This window comes from Anser brachyrhynchus, assembly GCF_964034855.1.
Source record: "Anser brachyrhynchus genome assembly, chromosome: 16".
Taxonomy (NCBI): Eukaryota; Metazoa; Chordata; class Aves; order Anseriformes; family Anatidae; genus Anser; species Anser brachyrhynchus.
Window position 1 is genome coordinate 13,004,785 of NC_137734.1, and position 15,679 is coordinate 13,020,463.

The window sequence follows — 15,679 nt, forward strand, 5'->3', positions numbered from 1 at the left end:
GCGCGCCGCCGCCTCACAAAGAGGCGCGCGCGGGAGGGCGCCCCCCCCCCCCCCCCACGCGTGTCCGCGCCCCCGGGCGGGCAGAAACCGAACGGCACCCGCTGGGGGGGGGTTAATTAATTATTAATTAATTAATTAGCAGGGGTATAAAATCGTTAGAGGCGAGGGCGGCAGGCCCGGATCGAGGGAGGCTGCGCTGAAGGCAAGTGGCGCTTTGTATTTCCCGGGCGTTTTCTCCGCGGCGGGTTGCCGGCAGTGCTTGCGGGCGGAGGGCTTTAGCCGCTCGGAGGCGGCTTCTTCTCTAGGCTGACCTCCTTAAAGCCAATTCGGGCGCTTTCCGCCTCAGTTTTTAAAGCGGCTGGTGCAGAGGGTGTCTTCTGACCGCCTCCGTCCCCTCAGCGGGTGGCGCGGTCACGCAGCGCCCTGCGCCCTGCCGGGGGGCTCAGCGCTGCCCTGGCCCCACAAAGTGCCCTTCGCCCCCGGCCCAGCACCTCCAGCGCATGGGGAGGCTTACGGAGGCCCCTCCACCCGAGAAAAGGCCGCTAAGAGCAGCGCCACACAGGCTGAAGCTGCTAAAAAGCAGCTCTGGGGGTGCTTCCCCCAACCCCAGCCCGGTGAGGAGGAGGACATAGGGCCAGGGTGAGCCGCTCCCCCATGGCTGACACAGTTACGGACCCGATAAACGGGCTGTGGTGCGGTGGTGTCACACCACGAGGTAAGGACAGGCCGGGTGCCCACCTGCCCCGACCCACCACAGCCCCTCAGTGGGACCAGGGGATGGGTTTGGCAGTGGGAGCAGTGACGCAGCCCCACGGCTGTCCTGCAGCTCCCTAGCGAACACGAACGCTTTATTCTAACAGCGACACCCGGCACCGGCGGGACGCCGCACCATGCTGTCCACCAAGAGGCGCAGCGCCAGCATCCTGACCGTAAAGGAAATCCTGGAAAATGGGTTTGTGGCGGCGGCCCCCGGCTGTACCCACTCTTCTCCTGTCCGCAGTTACTATGCGGACTCCGGCACTGCCTCAAGACCAAGCACCTGGGAGCTTCTGGTGGACTTGGAGAGCGTGACAAAAGGCAGCTCTCTGTGTGTCCTGAAGCAGCCAGAGGTGCTGGGCAGCTGCGTGAAGGCCGAGCTGCAGAGCCTGACCCAGGGTAGCTCCGATATCAGCCTCGTCTGCTTCTGCAAGACTCCCTACGGCCACGCTGCCTCCGAACTCTCTGGGCTGCCCAGCCAAGCTGGCTGCCTGATGGATGTGGCATCACGCAACACTTCCACACCATGCAAGAAAGAAAAGCACCCCAAGCCGCTGGAGAGCCTGCTTTCCAAGAGCACTGAGCACCTGAGCGACTTCCCAACCCCTGGGAAGCCTCCAGGACCCCGATGGGAGATCTCAGAAATAAAAGCCCCCCTGGATACCAGCCTGTCCCTTGACACAAGCACCGAGGAGCTGAGGTTGCTGGGGTGCTCCAAGCCAGACACGCCATCCCTGGAGACCTCTGTCGTCATTCCTCTGACCTGGCCCTGCACCTTCAAGAGGCACCCTGCTCTGCCCCACGGGTCTGCCACCCACGAGGCCCAGCTGAGCGATCTCGAGCCCGTCTCTGCGTTTGCGCACCAAGCCCTGTGCTGCTGCTGCTGCCAAGGCTCCAGACCCGAGACGCTGCCGTGAGCTGCCCCACTGGCGGCTCCAGTGAGTTCTGCGGGATGTGGGCAGCTTGTGCTGGACAACGGGAGCCACATGGCTGGGGCCGGCTTGCTGCTTGCTGGTGAGGCACCGAGGTGAAGCTCGGCATCCCCCAGCTGGAGCCAGATTTTAGGGGAAAGGGCTGGGGGCGCTACCAGGTGGCAGCACCTTACGAGCTGCTGTTGCCGGTACTCAGCCTGACTCCCCGTTCCTCCCCTACGGTTGTTTTTTGTATTAACGCAATAAAGATTTAAGTTTCCTCCTCCGCGTGGTCTCTGTCTCTCTGTGCCCGGCGAGCTCCGCCTGCCCGCCGAGCCTCGCACCGAGCGCACCCAGACCCCCTCCGACCCTCGCCCCCAGCCCGCGGGGCTCATCCCGGGGCAGGCCGAGGGCCCTGGGCCCGGCTCCATCGCTTCCTCCTTCCCCCAGCGGGCCGCGGCCCGGCCGCTTCCCTCCCCGCCCCAAGGCCGGGCCCGGCGGCCGAGGAGGGGCGCGGCGCCCACAAAATGGCCGGGGCCGGGGCCGAGCCCGCCCGCCCGCCCCCGCCGTTACCTGGCTGCCGGGCCCGGGGGCGGCCGGACAAGGAGGGGAGCGGCGGCCGGGGCCCGGCCCCGCAGCCCGGCCCGGGGCCGGCCGCTGCCCGCGGGGAGCTCGGGCGAGGGAGGCGGCGGCGGGGCTGGGGATCCCTCTTCTGGCACGCGGGGAGAAGCACAGCCCGGCGAGCCCGGAGCTGCTGTGCCCGCGCTCGGTCGCTTCCACGTCCCCGGGGAAGAAGCGCACCCATCGCCCCCCTCCCAAAGGTGTTCTTGCCCCCACCTTACACGTCCACTTCTGTCTTTTTTTTCCCTTCTCCGCTAGCTGCTTACAGGAGACCTGGAGAATTTCTTGTCAAAACCAGCTTTCCGGGGCATTTAGAGGTTGCTGAAGAAAACAATATACAGTCTTTTCTTCTTCCCTCTTCTTTCAGGGATAAATTAAAGGCGAAGTGATAAAACACTCCATGAGAGAATACAGGAAAAAGGGGAAAGTAACTTGCACCCAACTTCTCTGAAGTGCAGCGATAATTTCATTAATATGTTAAGCCTGTGGCGAGCTGGGTGCCTAACTCACCCTTGGCCCAACTTCACTTCTTGACAGCCTTCACCTGTTTAAACTCCTTCAAAATTCTGTCACTCAGCAAGGAGTGTGTGTCATATTTTCATGAGCAAAGCAAGCACTTCTGTTTTCAGAATAACAGTTTAAACACCTCCAGAGGGCCAAAGGGACGGTTTTGAAAGAGAGAAGGCTGCTTGCTATTGCCTCTGCACATATTTCACCCTAGAGGTTTTGGCCCCCCAAAAAAACCTTCATTCACTGAAAAATGCTGTTCTTCTACTTCACTGTTAGAACAGCACAACAAACAGTAAACAGGGAGCTGCTTGTCTTCTCTGGCTGCTCAGACGACTTTTTTCTAAAAAAAACATGTTACGACATCAGGAACAGGTGACAAAACAACTCTGAAAAGGGACATAGAGAGAGAATGTATTTACAGTTTGAAGTCTAAACACCAAAGAACAGTACAAACCAGATCTATAATTAGCAAGAAGATCACACAGTTGTTTGGTTCAACTGCAGTCTGTGCCGGTTGACTGGTTGGTATTGATACTGTAGGGGAAAGATAAAGCTTATTATGTAAATCTGTAGCTGGAATGTACGAAGTGCTGCTGTGTGTGAAAAGCACAACCATGTCACTAAAGAAAAATAAATGAAAGAGGAAGAAATGAAAAATTTCAAACATGCTGTTTTGACAAAGGAATGTCTGCAAAGTATGCAGAGATACAACCACTTCTGTCAATATTACATTGGCACATCTCATTAATGACTGAGTAGATGCTTTGGGGAACCTGCTCTAGGAATGTCTGTACCACGTTGGCATCCAAAACATGAAAGAATGTAAAATGTAAGTGTGGGTTTTAAGGGGAAAAAAAGATGTACATATCTTCTGGGAAAAAAAAAAAAAGCAGCTTTGACATTAAAAAACATGGCCGAGCAATATAAGGCACAGTCTCACAAAAGTTGCATGGAAAGCCTGAGTGGAGGAAAAATTCAAGTTTCACAGTTTGGGTTCAGATTAAATACAATTTTTTTTGGATGCCAAAGGCCAATCTCGCAGTGCTGATAGAAAAAAAACCTTAGCAACAAAGAGACTTGTCAATATTATTAACACCAAATGTGTTCCTCTCACCACTCATACCCTTGGCTCTATTTTTGCCGTGCACTGAGCTTCAACATGGCATGGTCAATGAATTTCACTTGAGTTTCCATTTTTATGCAATACCTGGCTCACTGTCTCTGGGAATAATTTTAAGAAAAAATATTCCTGAGTTTTCTGCACAGTATCACACTTTTGTAATAGTGAGCTGTCAAATCTTAAAGTCTTTTTAATGCAAACACTGTCCCTCCTTTTCACGATGTTTTTCCAATCTTGCATGAGGCAGTGATGTGCAGCAATGTCATCAGTGCTGAATTTCAAGTCCTCCCCTCCCTGGCAAGAAATATTTTCCTCCTACAGTAACAAACCCACCTTGGTTGACTTTGGCAGAGAGCCAAAAGGTGACTGCCACGGGGTGACAGAGCAGCATCTTTTCAGCATCTCCTGAATTTAATGCTGTATTTTCTTCTCCAGTTCACAAGTCAAACCAACAAACTTTCCCCACAGTGCAACTAATGGCTTCTTGTACGCCAAAAGAACCCACAGTAAGCCCTGCTACAAAAAAAAAAAAATAAAAGAAGGACCAAAACTATGTTCTTAGCACAAGATTTTTATATATATATATAGTACAAAATTACAGTTTAAATAAAGAAGTAGAAAAATAAGGAATTATTTGGAAAGTGCTTGTAAAATACAAACACCTCCTCAAAAGGCATTAGTTGTCCAAACTACCACACAGAACTGATCCAAACTTTCCGTGAACTACCGAGACAGTCCAATCAATGCACTGAACACAGAGGTTGAAGAAAGGTGATAAGCATGTTTGTACTAGATCTATCTCAATCTGAGGAAAGCCAGGTCTCAGTTCCCGTTCTGGAATCCAGCTTCACTCGTGTCAGTATCGTGTTCCTTAGGGAAGGGAAAAGCAGAAACAAAACCAGAAGAATTTTAACTATAGAAATTGTATATAATAATTTGTATACAATAAGTGTAACTATAAAAATTCAGATTTTCACCTTAAATAGACTATTTGAGAAGCTGAGAATACTCAGCAAAAACATCTGACCTGCCAAACAGAAGCATCAAACTGACTGCGTGACACAATGCTCCCTGGGAGTAACAATGCTGCTTTCACATCTACATTGTAGCATTAGCAAGCACTGCAAACATCGGTGAGGCCACATTGCTTTATCATACTGCACAATTAAAATGAACTGTATTTAGCTGAAATTACCCAAACTACACTTGCATGTATTAATCCCCCGATTAAAATAAATGGGAGACTTAATAAATTGAGCATTCTATACAGATTACCAGACATAAGCGTACTGGATCAAACTTCACTGGCTTACTTTATCATACATCAAATGCTTCAACACACTGCTGTGCCGCCTGAGCGTAACAAGCACAGGTGCTACGAAGACGCATCAGCTTCACAGTGCTGGCTGATGCTACTAATAATTCACTTGTAATTCTGTTATTAAAAATACCTGATTCAGTTTCTTAAACTCAACCACTTGGAAGAAGATATGCTCCAATATATTTTTGGCATCTTGCTTCTCCTTTGGGAGTTTACTTGTTACTCCTAGGATATCGCCACATTTTCGTATATAAAACTCCAGGTCATCATCAGTACCTAAAAAAGCATCCCAAGGAAGGAGGCAGGTGAACATCACACATACCCATGCTGCCTGGGCAAAAATACACTAAATACCAATCTCCGTTCATTTTTCGTATCCTGGGGAATCTTACAAGTAAGTTCAGAGGACTAGCCGTGATGTATTTCTGCAGCTAGTACTTTCTCTCCTTGTTCCAATTTAAGGTGTGTTAAGCATAATCTTAACAGGTACTTACCGATAGTACGAGATATTGCACTGCTAACTTCAAAAAGCATTCCCCAAAATAACTGAAAAGGAAGCCAGCAACTCTCTAACAGCACGCCTTCCAACTCATATGTCTACTTAAACGAGGAAAACAATAGACAGAAAGGAAAATGAAACTGCACTGCTGCTAACCGATGTTTTCAAGACCAGTAAACCATGTATCAACTTCCAAGGCTCAGAGCAATCTTGGCCCAGAATTACAACTGTGGATTTCCATGAAACACCTATTTCCCTCCAAAAACTGTGTGTGTAAACAATCAGTTTGCTCCGCTTACATTTGTTTGTAATCTCTGCAAGACGAGCTTTCTCAGATGAAAAGGTTTCATCCAAGTCAAACAGCTCCAGAGGGGGAGGAGGCAACTCTCTGAAAGCAGGTGGAAAAACCTTGAAGAGAATCAGCACAATTTATTGCCAATTATTTTTCTTATACTTCACAAATCTCTAAGATAACAGTTTTAGACTGGACTTCAAGAAACCTATTATAAAGTCAAAAGCAACTCCAAAGCCCAGAGTACAAAGGTACAACCTTTTAAAAATTCCGTTTGTATTTCATAAAAATAACTGAATATTCCAAAAGAATTTAGTCATGAGTATGCTAGAGTTATCACCTAGCATCACAACTAGACATACTGCATTTGCACGGTTTGTTTTTAATTTTGTCCCAGGAGATACGGGTGATTCAGTTTAGTATTCAGATAGTCAAGGCACTAAGCAGGCCATAACAACTCACACTGAAACGTATCTACATTAATTCTGGTAAGGGTATTTTCTTTTTTATGCAGTCACCACTTATGCCACAAGTGTAACTGTGCAATTAACAGGGCTTACAGGTGCTTAAAAGAGTACTTTATTTCTAAATGAACACATTTTAAAAAAGCAGCACGAGACACTACTTTCAGTTGCATCCCTGCAGCTGTCAGCATCACAGTAACGTTTCCTCAGTGGCCAAGCCAAAAAAGGTTGGAGCCATGATGGCAAAAGGCAGATACCTGCATTTTGAGAAAAGTTCGACACTGCACTAGCTCCCGTTGCTGCCAGCACTAATCTCTGCTGGTAAAAGGTTGGCCAGCCTTTGCTGTAAAAAAGCTATTTCACTTTCTGCTTCTTGAACAGATGCAGAAGATCGAAGAATAGCAGGACAGACTGGCACCTCCCCTGGCAGCAGTCAGTGTATTGCTCACAATACATCGCTTTCTGAAATGCCACCTTCTGTTTTCACAGTAAAAGGTAAAAGCCAAACCCCAGTGGCTCACAGGACTGGGAGCAGCTAGTTGGCTGAAGGGATTATACATGCAAGGCATTCTGAGCTCTCTAGGAAAGTTAAGCTATGGTACCAGATGCTACATTTGAATTCTTAGCAACAGAACTTGAAAAGCATAATTAAGAACTCCTTAAAAGATTTTGCAATGTATTCATCTCCGAAGTCATTAATTATTACTACAGCATTTCTCTCCCTCTCTTGTTTAAAAGAAATACGGAAATGAGAGTTTTTATATTAAACAAAGACTCTCCATATCCTTTATCAGCATGGAGATTTTACTTACAGCTGGCTGGAGGACGGGTAGTGGAGTCTCAAACTGAGGCTGAATAAGTTGGAGAGGTTCATGCTTCACATTCAGCTGTTCATAAGCTCTGCAGCACAGAAGACGACACAGCATGACAGGAGAAATAACACACCATCTGTTTCCATTTGCACGCATTAAAGGCTATAGAAGTTAATTTTTACAAAACACCAGGGTCAACATTTTGCACAAAGTAATAGCATAAAACTGGGACGTATAATTTTTGAAGGACCCCAGAGAACTACATATCGGTAATAACTGACTTCTAAAGCAAACAAGTTAGTTAAAATTACGACTGAGAAGACATTAATGATAGCTGGATATATCAGATGAGGAAAAAGAAGGAAGTCACACCTCTCGATTCTTCAAACAACTTTTAAAGAGATGAACGTGCATGAGGAAAAAGTAATCCAGTTCAAAAAAAGCTGATTGGGGATTTCAAAGAAGTTTTACAGAAAGTCCCTAACCAAAAGCCATTAAAAATTATGTGTTATGGGATCAGAAGAAACATCTCACGATGAATTCGCATCTACTGAAAATACAAGAAATATGGAGCAGGAAGAAAGTGTCTGCAAGAGTGGAGTTTCATGAAATCTGTGTTAAGCCTGCTATTATTCAACGTGCTCATATGTGACCTAGATAACGTGAGTTATAAGGGACAAAGCTGCTAGTGCTACAAAACTGATAAAACTCAGCAACAGATAAATCTCAAGCCGGAATTATTGGGAAATGCAAAGGTGAATGAAACTCAGCTTCAGTCAATGCCAAGTAATACATACGTGGAAAAACTACTAGCTCTCAGTTATCACTCCAGAAAGTACCCAACGTCGCTGCAGACAGTTCTACTAAAAATATCAGTTCACTGAGTCAGCAATAGTAAGAAAAAGGAAAAAAAGAACATCAGAAACTACAGCTAAGAGAAGAAGCAAACCAATGTCATGCTCAAACCCCTGGTATATCCATATTCAGAATGCTGCCTACAGCTCAGTCTCTTCTGCTCCTAAGCAGACACAGTACACACAAGCGGAAAATGCAGAATACAGAATGCAAGAATAATTAAATAAAAAATTCACAGCTGCTGACTTGATAACTGCAGGGAGGGCAGTTGTATCCAGCTGATAAAGGGATGTATCAAACAGCTTTGTGAAGTCTCTTGGGTTCTCATCTCCTTCTTGCAGACAGACTCGCAGTTGTTCAGACAGCGCAGCTGTATCTGGGAGCATGGTATAGTCTGAAATCTGAACATACGCACAGACACACACCATTATGATTTAAAAAGAGCAATCCATTTACATAGCCTCTTTCTAGTTTATACCTCACCTAAAATCTCATCCATAAGTAATTATTTCACTCTTTGCCAGGTATGACCCTTTGCAGTGCAGATTACTAGATCAGGAAACTGTGCAAATTCTGCTGTATTAGCTGTAGAGCCACTTGCCACATGAATGGAGCGTCTGAATTTCTGTTAATTCTTGTTAAAGTAAAAAAAGACACCTTACTAGTCAACTGTGCAAGACTTGTTCTTTTTATGCATAAAGAGTATACATTTTTTTGTATTTCCAAATAAAAATAACATTTGCATATGCCAGTAAAAAAAAACACTAACCTAAACTAAATTTGATATAAACTCAAGTGCATACTTACTAACCTGGAACAGCAAATAATCTCATAAACACAGGCAAATTGGGAAGAGCCTTTCACAATTGAAACTGTACGAATAAGCACCAATCTAAGTCTAACACACACATTTTTTCAATTTATATTTTATGCCCAGTCCATCTGTCTACTCAACCTCATACCTTGAATAAGGGGTGTGTAACAACAACAGTATTCACCTAGCTGTTAGCCATTTTGCTCTAAATGCATGTTTTGGCAAAACAGGTGCTGCTGGCTTACACTATTATTTACTTCCATGTGACGGATCTCTCTTACCTCAGGGTCCTCCATATCCATCTGGTTTAAATGGATATCTGATGTTGTGAGCCATTGGAAAAGCACGTCCTGGGGAAGGGTAAAACTTTAATTTCAGGAAGGTCTGAGTAATCTACTATAATACTTAAACACTCGTAATTTAATTTAATAAATTAAATACAGTGAAAAAGAAAAAATGGGTAATAAGTCAAATAATATCTAGGGATAAAATACAAACTTTATATGTATTTACTTAGGGAAGCAATGAGTCGTGACAACGAGCACACTTTGTGTGAGATGTACGCTTTCAGGAGAACACCCTTCTTACACATAATGGTATACAGTGCACTTTGGAAAGTGCATTGTGATCGCCACGTATCAGGAGCTATACACGCAAAGGTTTATTAATCATAACGCAATAATCGAGCACTAAAAAACTATGAAAAAGTAATAAATAAATAAATAAAAAGATCTACTGACCATTTTAATAACAATAAAGTGGTGAACAGAAATAGAAAAAGTTTTCCAGAGTCCTATAACATAAGCTGTGTCTTTAAAAACTCCTCCTGTTACTTGTGCTCTGACCAAGTCCCCAGGATGTTAGCACAGGGTCAGAATCTCCGCACTGAATCAATTTCATAGCTGTCTTGCTCTAAGCTTTAAGAGGAACCTGGTAAGCTTGGATTTCTTTAGAACTGCTGTGAAAACTTTTTCTTCTTTTTAAACTTACCATGATCTTACCGTTTTCTTCTTTATCTAAATATTGATCACTGAACATGTGGCAAGATCCCAATGCTGCCATCTTTCCACCTTGACTCTATCAATAAAGAATACAATATAGCAAAAAAATCCTTCCAAATCATAGTTTTCGAGGCAATTGTTAATGGCATCCAATTACAAAGCAATTTAAAGAAATAAGAAATTTTGGAATAAGTAGTGCCAAAGGCAGTTTCAAACGTGGCACACTCACAGGAGCACAGCATTATTAAAAGAGCATATGCTCTTAAGGCTCATCAAATTACAAAAAATACTGATCTGCATTTCATAACATTAGAAAGACAACTGGCTGGCAATCAACAAAATCCCAGTATCATCAACAGTAGCCGCACAGAGGTTATTTTTGCAGAAAAAAAATATTTTTTTTTCCATGAAGCAAAAAAGAATTAAGTAAATGAATGCAAACCTGAAGGACAGTGACACGTGCACATCAATATAGCACATATGCACATCAGTTAATGAGAGAAGAGTTTGGTAATTTCACTATTTCTAATATGAAAATGCAAAATATTCTGGTTGTTATATTTTCATTTAGCTAAATCAAACATGCATGAAAATGCATTCATGAAACATCTTTGGAATTCTTCTCTAACCAGATTATCCCTTAATCCTTCCACAAGGACACACACAAAAAATAGTAAGTTTTCAACAGAACCAAAAAGCCTGTATGCTCCCCGCACCAACTGTGAAACTCGCAGCATAATATAACCATAAAGACCGCTGTAATGAGTTCGAAGATACCTCAAACAGAGCTCCAGCCTGTCTAACAATTTCTGATGTTTCTTACTCCATGTTTCGCAAAGTTTTAACTTGAATTCTACACACTTTATCCACAACAGCATAACTGGACAGCATCCTCTGCTCTTCCTTTCCACTCCTTCACTTTCTGTTGCTGTTCTTTACCGTATCTCTTCTTTGCTCCAAGAGATTTTGTTTTCCTTCTGTTAAGTTTCTCTGCTCTGCCTGAAAGAGAACCTCTGTCTCTGGCTTCATCTTCTACCTTTTTGTCTACAACTTCCACAAACTAGACAAGGAAAAATGATGCCATCTATTTGATGTTCACATCATAGTATTTTATTACAGGAAGAACTACCTGCATGATGTGTAATGGTTTCCATTTCAGTGATCAACCCATGCAAAAGACCTCTTGAAGGTACAAACGAGTTATGTGGATTTGACTTTCAGACTAATGTAGTTGTTACAATTCTCAGAAGAAAACACTTTCTTCTAACACTTCTAAAGTTTTTTTTAGTAACACTTCAAAAGTTATGGCTTTACATAACCTAGATGACTTACATTACAAAGACAGCTTTTTTACAGTAATGCAAATCATTTCAAGATTATCACGGGTGCAAGGTTAGGCATGAGCCTACAGGCCCATTCGATCTATGTACAAATATTGTGTGCGGAGAGGGATTTTATCTTCTGACAACTGCAGATAAAATGCAAACGGTAAGCGTACTTGTAAATTCACTTCACGCTGCTGCATGGTCTTTGATTTACAGGGTGCATTCCAGCAACAACAATGAAAAATGAATAAAGGCATCCTCAGAAAAAAAAAATCACCTTCCTGCCTAAGATATCAAAAAACACAGTTGTGTTAGCAACTCATCTGCACAGTAAAATGTGTGCTAACGTAATTATATCCAGGAGTAATATTAATTTGTTGTACCCATCAACTACTACTTAGTTTTCAAAATTTATTTATTTTTAATAAGCTAACAAAGGACAGATCCTCTTCGTTAACTTAGTATTAATGAAACTAATAATCTCATCAAACAGTCACTAAAACTATGAAAAAAACAAACAATGAAACATTACAGAAGAACTAAAAATACCACTCTGGCATCCAAATAGTCTTCCCTAGTGCTCCCAGAAAAAAAAAAAAAAATCACAATTTTTGCGGGGAGCGGGGGCAGAATACATGGTTCGTTTCATGAAGAATCATACCTCATGCTGATAGAAAGCAAGAATAGGCCTGTTGAGCGGGAAGCAGACAGATCCTGTTGACAAAACAGCCACCGCTGGCTTCATCACATTCAACGTGGCACCAAACGGATACACAAAAGTGAGAGCTCTGCAAAGAAATACAAAACATCCTGAAGTACCTGCACGTATCAGGTAGGCTGGACATATTTATAAGACTCAGTTTATCTGCCTAAACTGAACAGTTTAATTGTACACTGGTGGTGGAATGTCAAAAGCCATGGTTTGAAAAATTCAGATCATTAAAATGACATTTTAGTCTCCTTCTACAGGCATTCCCAGGTTGACAACTCATCTCACATAACAAAGATTGCTTTTGATTTCTGTTTGCCTACTCCTGTATCCGAGAGAAGTGCAGGGCTACTTAACTCATAGACAAATATATATTCTGAAACAAAACTATATTAAATGTTTTTACACTTACATTTTTCCTTGTAAACAACCACGCAGTTACTTATTAGTCTATAAACCAGCAGCAAGAAAGAATACAAACATCTGAAATTATTTATGGAAAAACTGTATTCTTCTCAATGCCTCCTCACTTCTCTGCAGAATAGAGCAGTACGGACAGAAAGTTAAAAATCATAACAGATGTCTATCTTACCCTGGAGTAAAACTCTCTAAAAATTGTAGGGTTCCTTTGTCTACAGCCAGACCACCCACTATCTAGAGCTTATTCACATTTATGCTGTTTAATAAAATTCAAATCTACAGATGAGGGGGAAAAAAAAAAAAAGGATCTAGTCAGGAGAGTAATAATTCACCCCAAAATCTATCACTCCTGCTCCTTAAGTGGCTATCAAGAGTTACTAAACAGTCTCCTTTCCAGATATAACCTTGAAGAGCAAGAAGCTGACATAAACACATTAGAAAACTTCAACACAACTCAAATAAACTCCTGCTAGATTATGAGTCTGCTAATTGAATTAGGCTAAATCTTTTCACACCAGCTACCTGAAAGGAAAACACTCACTGCAAGTCGTGTCCGCTTCCATCTTCATCTGTTGTCTCAAGTGCTGTTTTTCTTGCAGCTTCACTGATTCCCCTAAAACATATTGAAAAGCAGAACCTAGTGAACAAACGATGGATTAACAGAGTTCATTGTAAAGGTCCATATAGCCAAAATATTTACCTATTCAGAACTCCATCAGAGATAAGAGCTTCTTTTGGGTGGTGGTACTTGTAGTATACGTTTCGTACAACAGCATCTTGGATTAAAAAAAATAAAAAACAGTAAATTTACATCTTCACTGATCAATATGCCAGACACAGCAATGTAAAATGAGTATAGTTCTTGGCTTCCCTGGATGTTTGCTTCTAACACCACAACACTGGCATGCAGCTCTCAAAAGAATTCAGACCAGCATTCAGATCAGCCTTCACTACCACTTCCTTTTGCACTTAAGGGGTTAGAACAGGAATACATTTGCAAGTTCAAATAAAAATATGAAAAATAAACATCTCCATGTCTTCCACATTTCTACAGATTAAAAAAAAAAGGATCAAATTAAAAGAATACATATCAAGTTTGTCAAGTTCAAATTATTTTTTAATCTATCTATTTTTATCTACCTTTCAAAAGCACGAAGCTCATAGTGTTGATTCAAACAAACAAAAAACAGAGTCTAAGGGACCAAATACCACCAAAGAGCCTAAAAATATTTCATGTACACTGAGACACACAGCTGATTTATATACTTTGGCTGTACAAAACCTAAGAAATGGCATTTTACTGGTCTGCTAAAGGAAAGTGCCACTGTTGATTTAGGGTGAGCATGGAGTGATTCAACTCATTAAAACATGTGGAAACAAATTTCTGAAGTGAAAGGCCTTTTAACCAATAAATGTCATTAGTAGTAATTTTATTTTAGTAAATACCATCAACGTTGTCAAATATAGCAAAGGCACAGAGATGACTGAGTTGCTACCAAGCCACTTGTTGCTGTCAAGTTTCCACGCCAATGGAAACCTCTTGGTGTGTTTCATTACTAGGCTTCCATGCACATACTGATTTCGGAAGACAGTATCTCAAAAAGATAAAAAACATACTTTGTGAGAGGGATCTGCAAGGCTCATACCTACAAAGACTGAACCTGCCCTTTTGATTTTGCTGAAAATGTAAGAATAAAAGGTATCAGTAAGCCCCATTACCATTATTGAAAACGATTCCATATTCTTCTAACAAAAAGTTAATATTGGTGCCAGATCGGGACTCTCCACCTTCTCTTAGCATCACCAGGATGGCTCCACCATCCTCCAGGAATTTCTTCAGAACCAAAAACTAAAAGACAACAAACATCCAGAAAAACATACATGAAAGAAGCTAAAAGCAAGACTGCAAGAAGTTGTGCTGGGATGAAGGAAGGTAAAGGATTCTGACTATTTGCCATGAACTTGAATGATCCTATGAGAAAAGCATTCAAATCTTAATTTGTGTAAATTCGGATAAAGTAGTAATATTGTAAAGTCTTCTTTGCTGTTCTTTTCTATTTCACATTAAGCCAATCTTAAATACAACAAACTTGCAAACAATCACTGACTTCTTACCTCAGCAGCACTGAACTTTTCTCTTGGACCAGCCGTTATCCACAGTTTTACCCCAAACAGTTTCTCAGATGTGATCTCATCTTTTAAGCTACGAATAGATCAGTAAGAAAACACGTTATTTGGGGATACGGTCCTGAACCACAACTTTTTTTTTTTTTAAATAAGAACCAGCAAACAAACATAAAGCAAACTACTTCAGTTGCCTCACATCCTTTTATCTTGGTATAAAACTGATAACTCAAGCGACAATAATCCTTAGAAATCTGAACCTATCAAATCGCAAAGAATCTCTAAAGATATACTTTTTTTTTTTTTTTTTTGCTCCAGAACTGGTACAGACTGCCACAACTGCTGCTAAAATTTGTACCACGTAGGTCTCCTCCTTCTTCCTTTTCCCTCTGGACTTACTCCGTCGCGGACAGACGGGCGATAACCACATGCCCCAGGGCCGATTTCTTTTTATCCCAACCTCTAAACCGTGCCTCCGCAATGCCCCCCGCGCAAGCCAAGGCCTCCCTCCCACGGCTGGGCCACCCGAGAGCTCCACACGAAGGCAGCCGGGCGCCGGGTGCGGCCGCAAAGCTCCTGCCCCAGCCTGCCGCCGGCGCGATAAGCGGGCACCGGGCTACGGGGCGCCCTCGGGAGGAGACCCGCGGCCGGAGGAAACCCTCGGTGCCATCACGGCCCCCACCGGGGCGGCCCCGCCGCCCTCACCTCAGGATCCTCCAGCTCCCCCGCAGCCTTTTGCGCCAGGCCTTGTAGCTGCCGGTGAGAGTGAAGGCCTCCCCCTTGGACGCGTTGAAGACGATGGCGTTCCCGCTCCGCGGGCCCTTCTCCATACGGCGACCCGGGGTTAAGCTGCGGGAAGGCCGGGAGGAGCGGCCGGGAGCAGCGGCCGAGCGGAGCCACCCTCCGCGCCCCGCCGGCCGGGGCAGGGGGCAGGGGCCGCAGCCGCAGCGGGGCCGCCCCAGGCCCGGCAGTTCCCCGCCGCCCAGCAACGCGCACGCGCCGCCCCCCCTCCGCGCCGGGGGCCGTTGCGGTGGTTTGCTCCGTTCCTCGGGAAACCAGGGGGCGGGGCCGTACCACTGCGGCGGGCCGGGGGGAGCCGCCCTCCGCCCCGCCGCCCACTGAGGG

The 15,679-nt window shown here is 44.0% G+C and overlaps 2 protein-coding genes across 4 annotated transcripts; one reads left to right on the forward strand and one right to left on the reverse strand.

Annotated features, from left to right (window-relative positions):
* Positions 1–49: 49 nt before the first annotated feature.
* On the forward strand, positions 50–2,017 carry LOC308178901 (uncharacterized protein). 2 transcript variants are annotated; one of them, XM_080558117.1, is made up of 2 exons: positions 50–202; positions 861–2,017. In XM_080558117.1, the coding sequence occupies exon 2, from the start codon at positions 891–893 to the stop codon at positions 1,671–1,673; it is 783 nt and encodes a 260-aa protein (XP_080414243.1). In that variant the 5' UTR covers positions 50–202; positions 861–890; the 3' UTR covers positions 1,674–2,017. The 2 variants fall into 2 exon arrangements, with proteins under 2 accessions (XP_080414243.1, XP_080414244.1); XM_080558118.1 differs by lacking the exon at positions 50–202 and adding an exon at positions 217–715.
* A 2,456-nt stretch (positions 2,018–4,473) lies between these two features.
* On the reverse strand, positions 4,474–15,592 carry IFT52 (intraflagellar transport 52). 2 transcript variants are annotated; one of them, XM_080558116.1, is made up of 14 exons: positions 15,260–15,592; positions 14,546–14,633; positions 14,150–14,279; positions 13,131–13,206; positions 12,972–13,043; positions 11,963–12,089; positions 10,881–11,036; positions 9,966–10,052; positions 9,257–9,325; positions 8,408–8,562; positions 7,307–7,394; positions 6,038–6,146; positions 5,370–5,515; positions 4,474–4,788 (listed from the first exon to the last, which is right to left on the reverse strand). In XM_080558116.1, the coding sequence occupies exons 1-14, from the start codon at positions 15,382–15,384 to the stop codon at positions 4,741–4,743; spliced, it is 1,476 nt and encodes a 491-aa protein (XP_080414242.1). In that variant the 5' UTR covers positions 15,385–15,592; the 3' UTR covers positions 4,474–4,740. The 2 variants fall into 2 exon arrangements, with proteins under 2 accessions (XP_080414242.1, XP_080414241.1); XM_080558115.1 differs by lacking the exon at positions 10,881–11,036 and having other exon boundaries at positions 15,260–15,585.
* Positions 15,593–15,679: the final 87 nt, after the last annotated feature.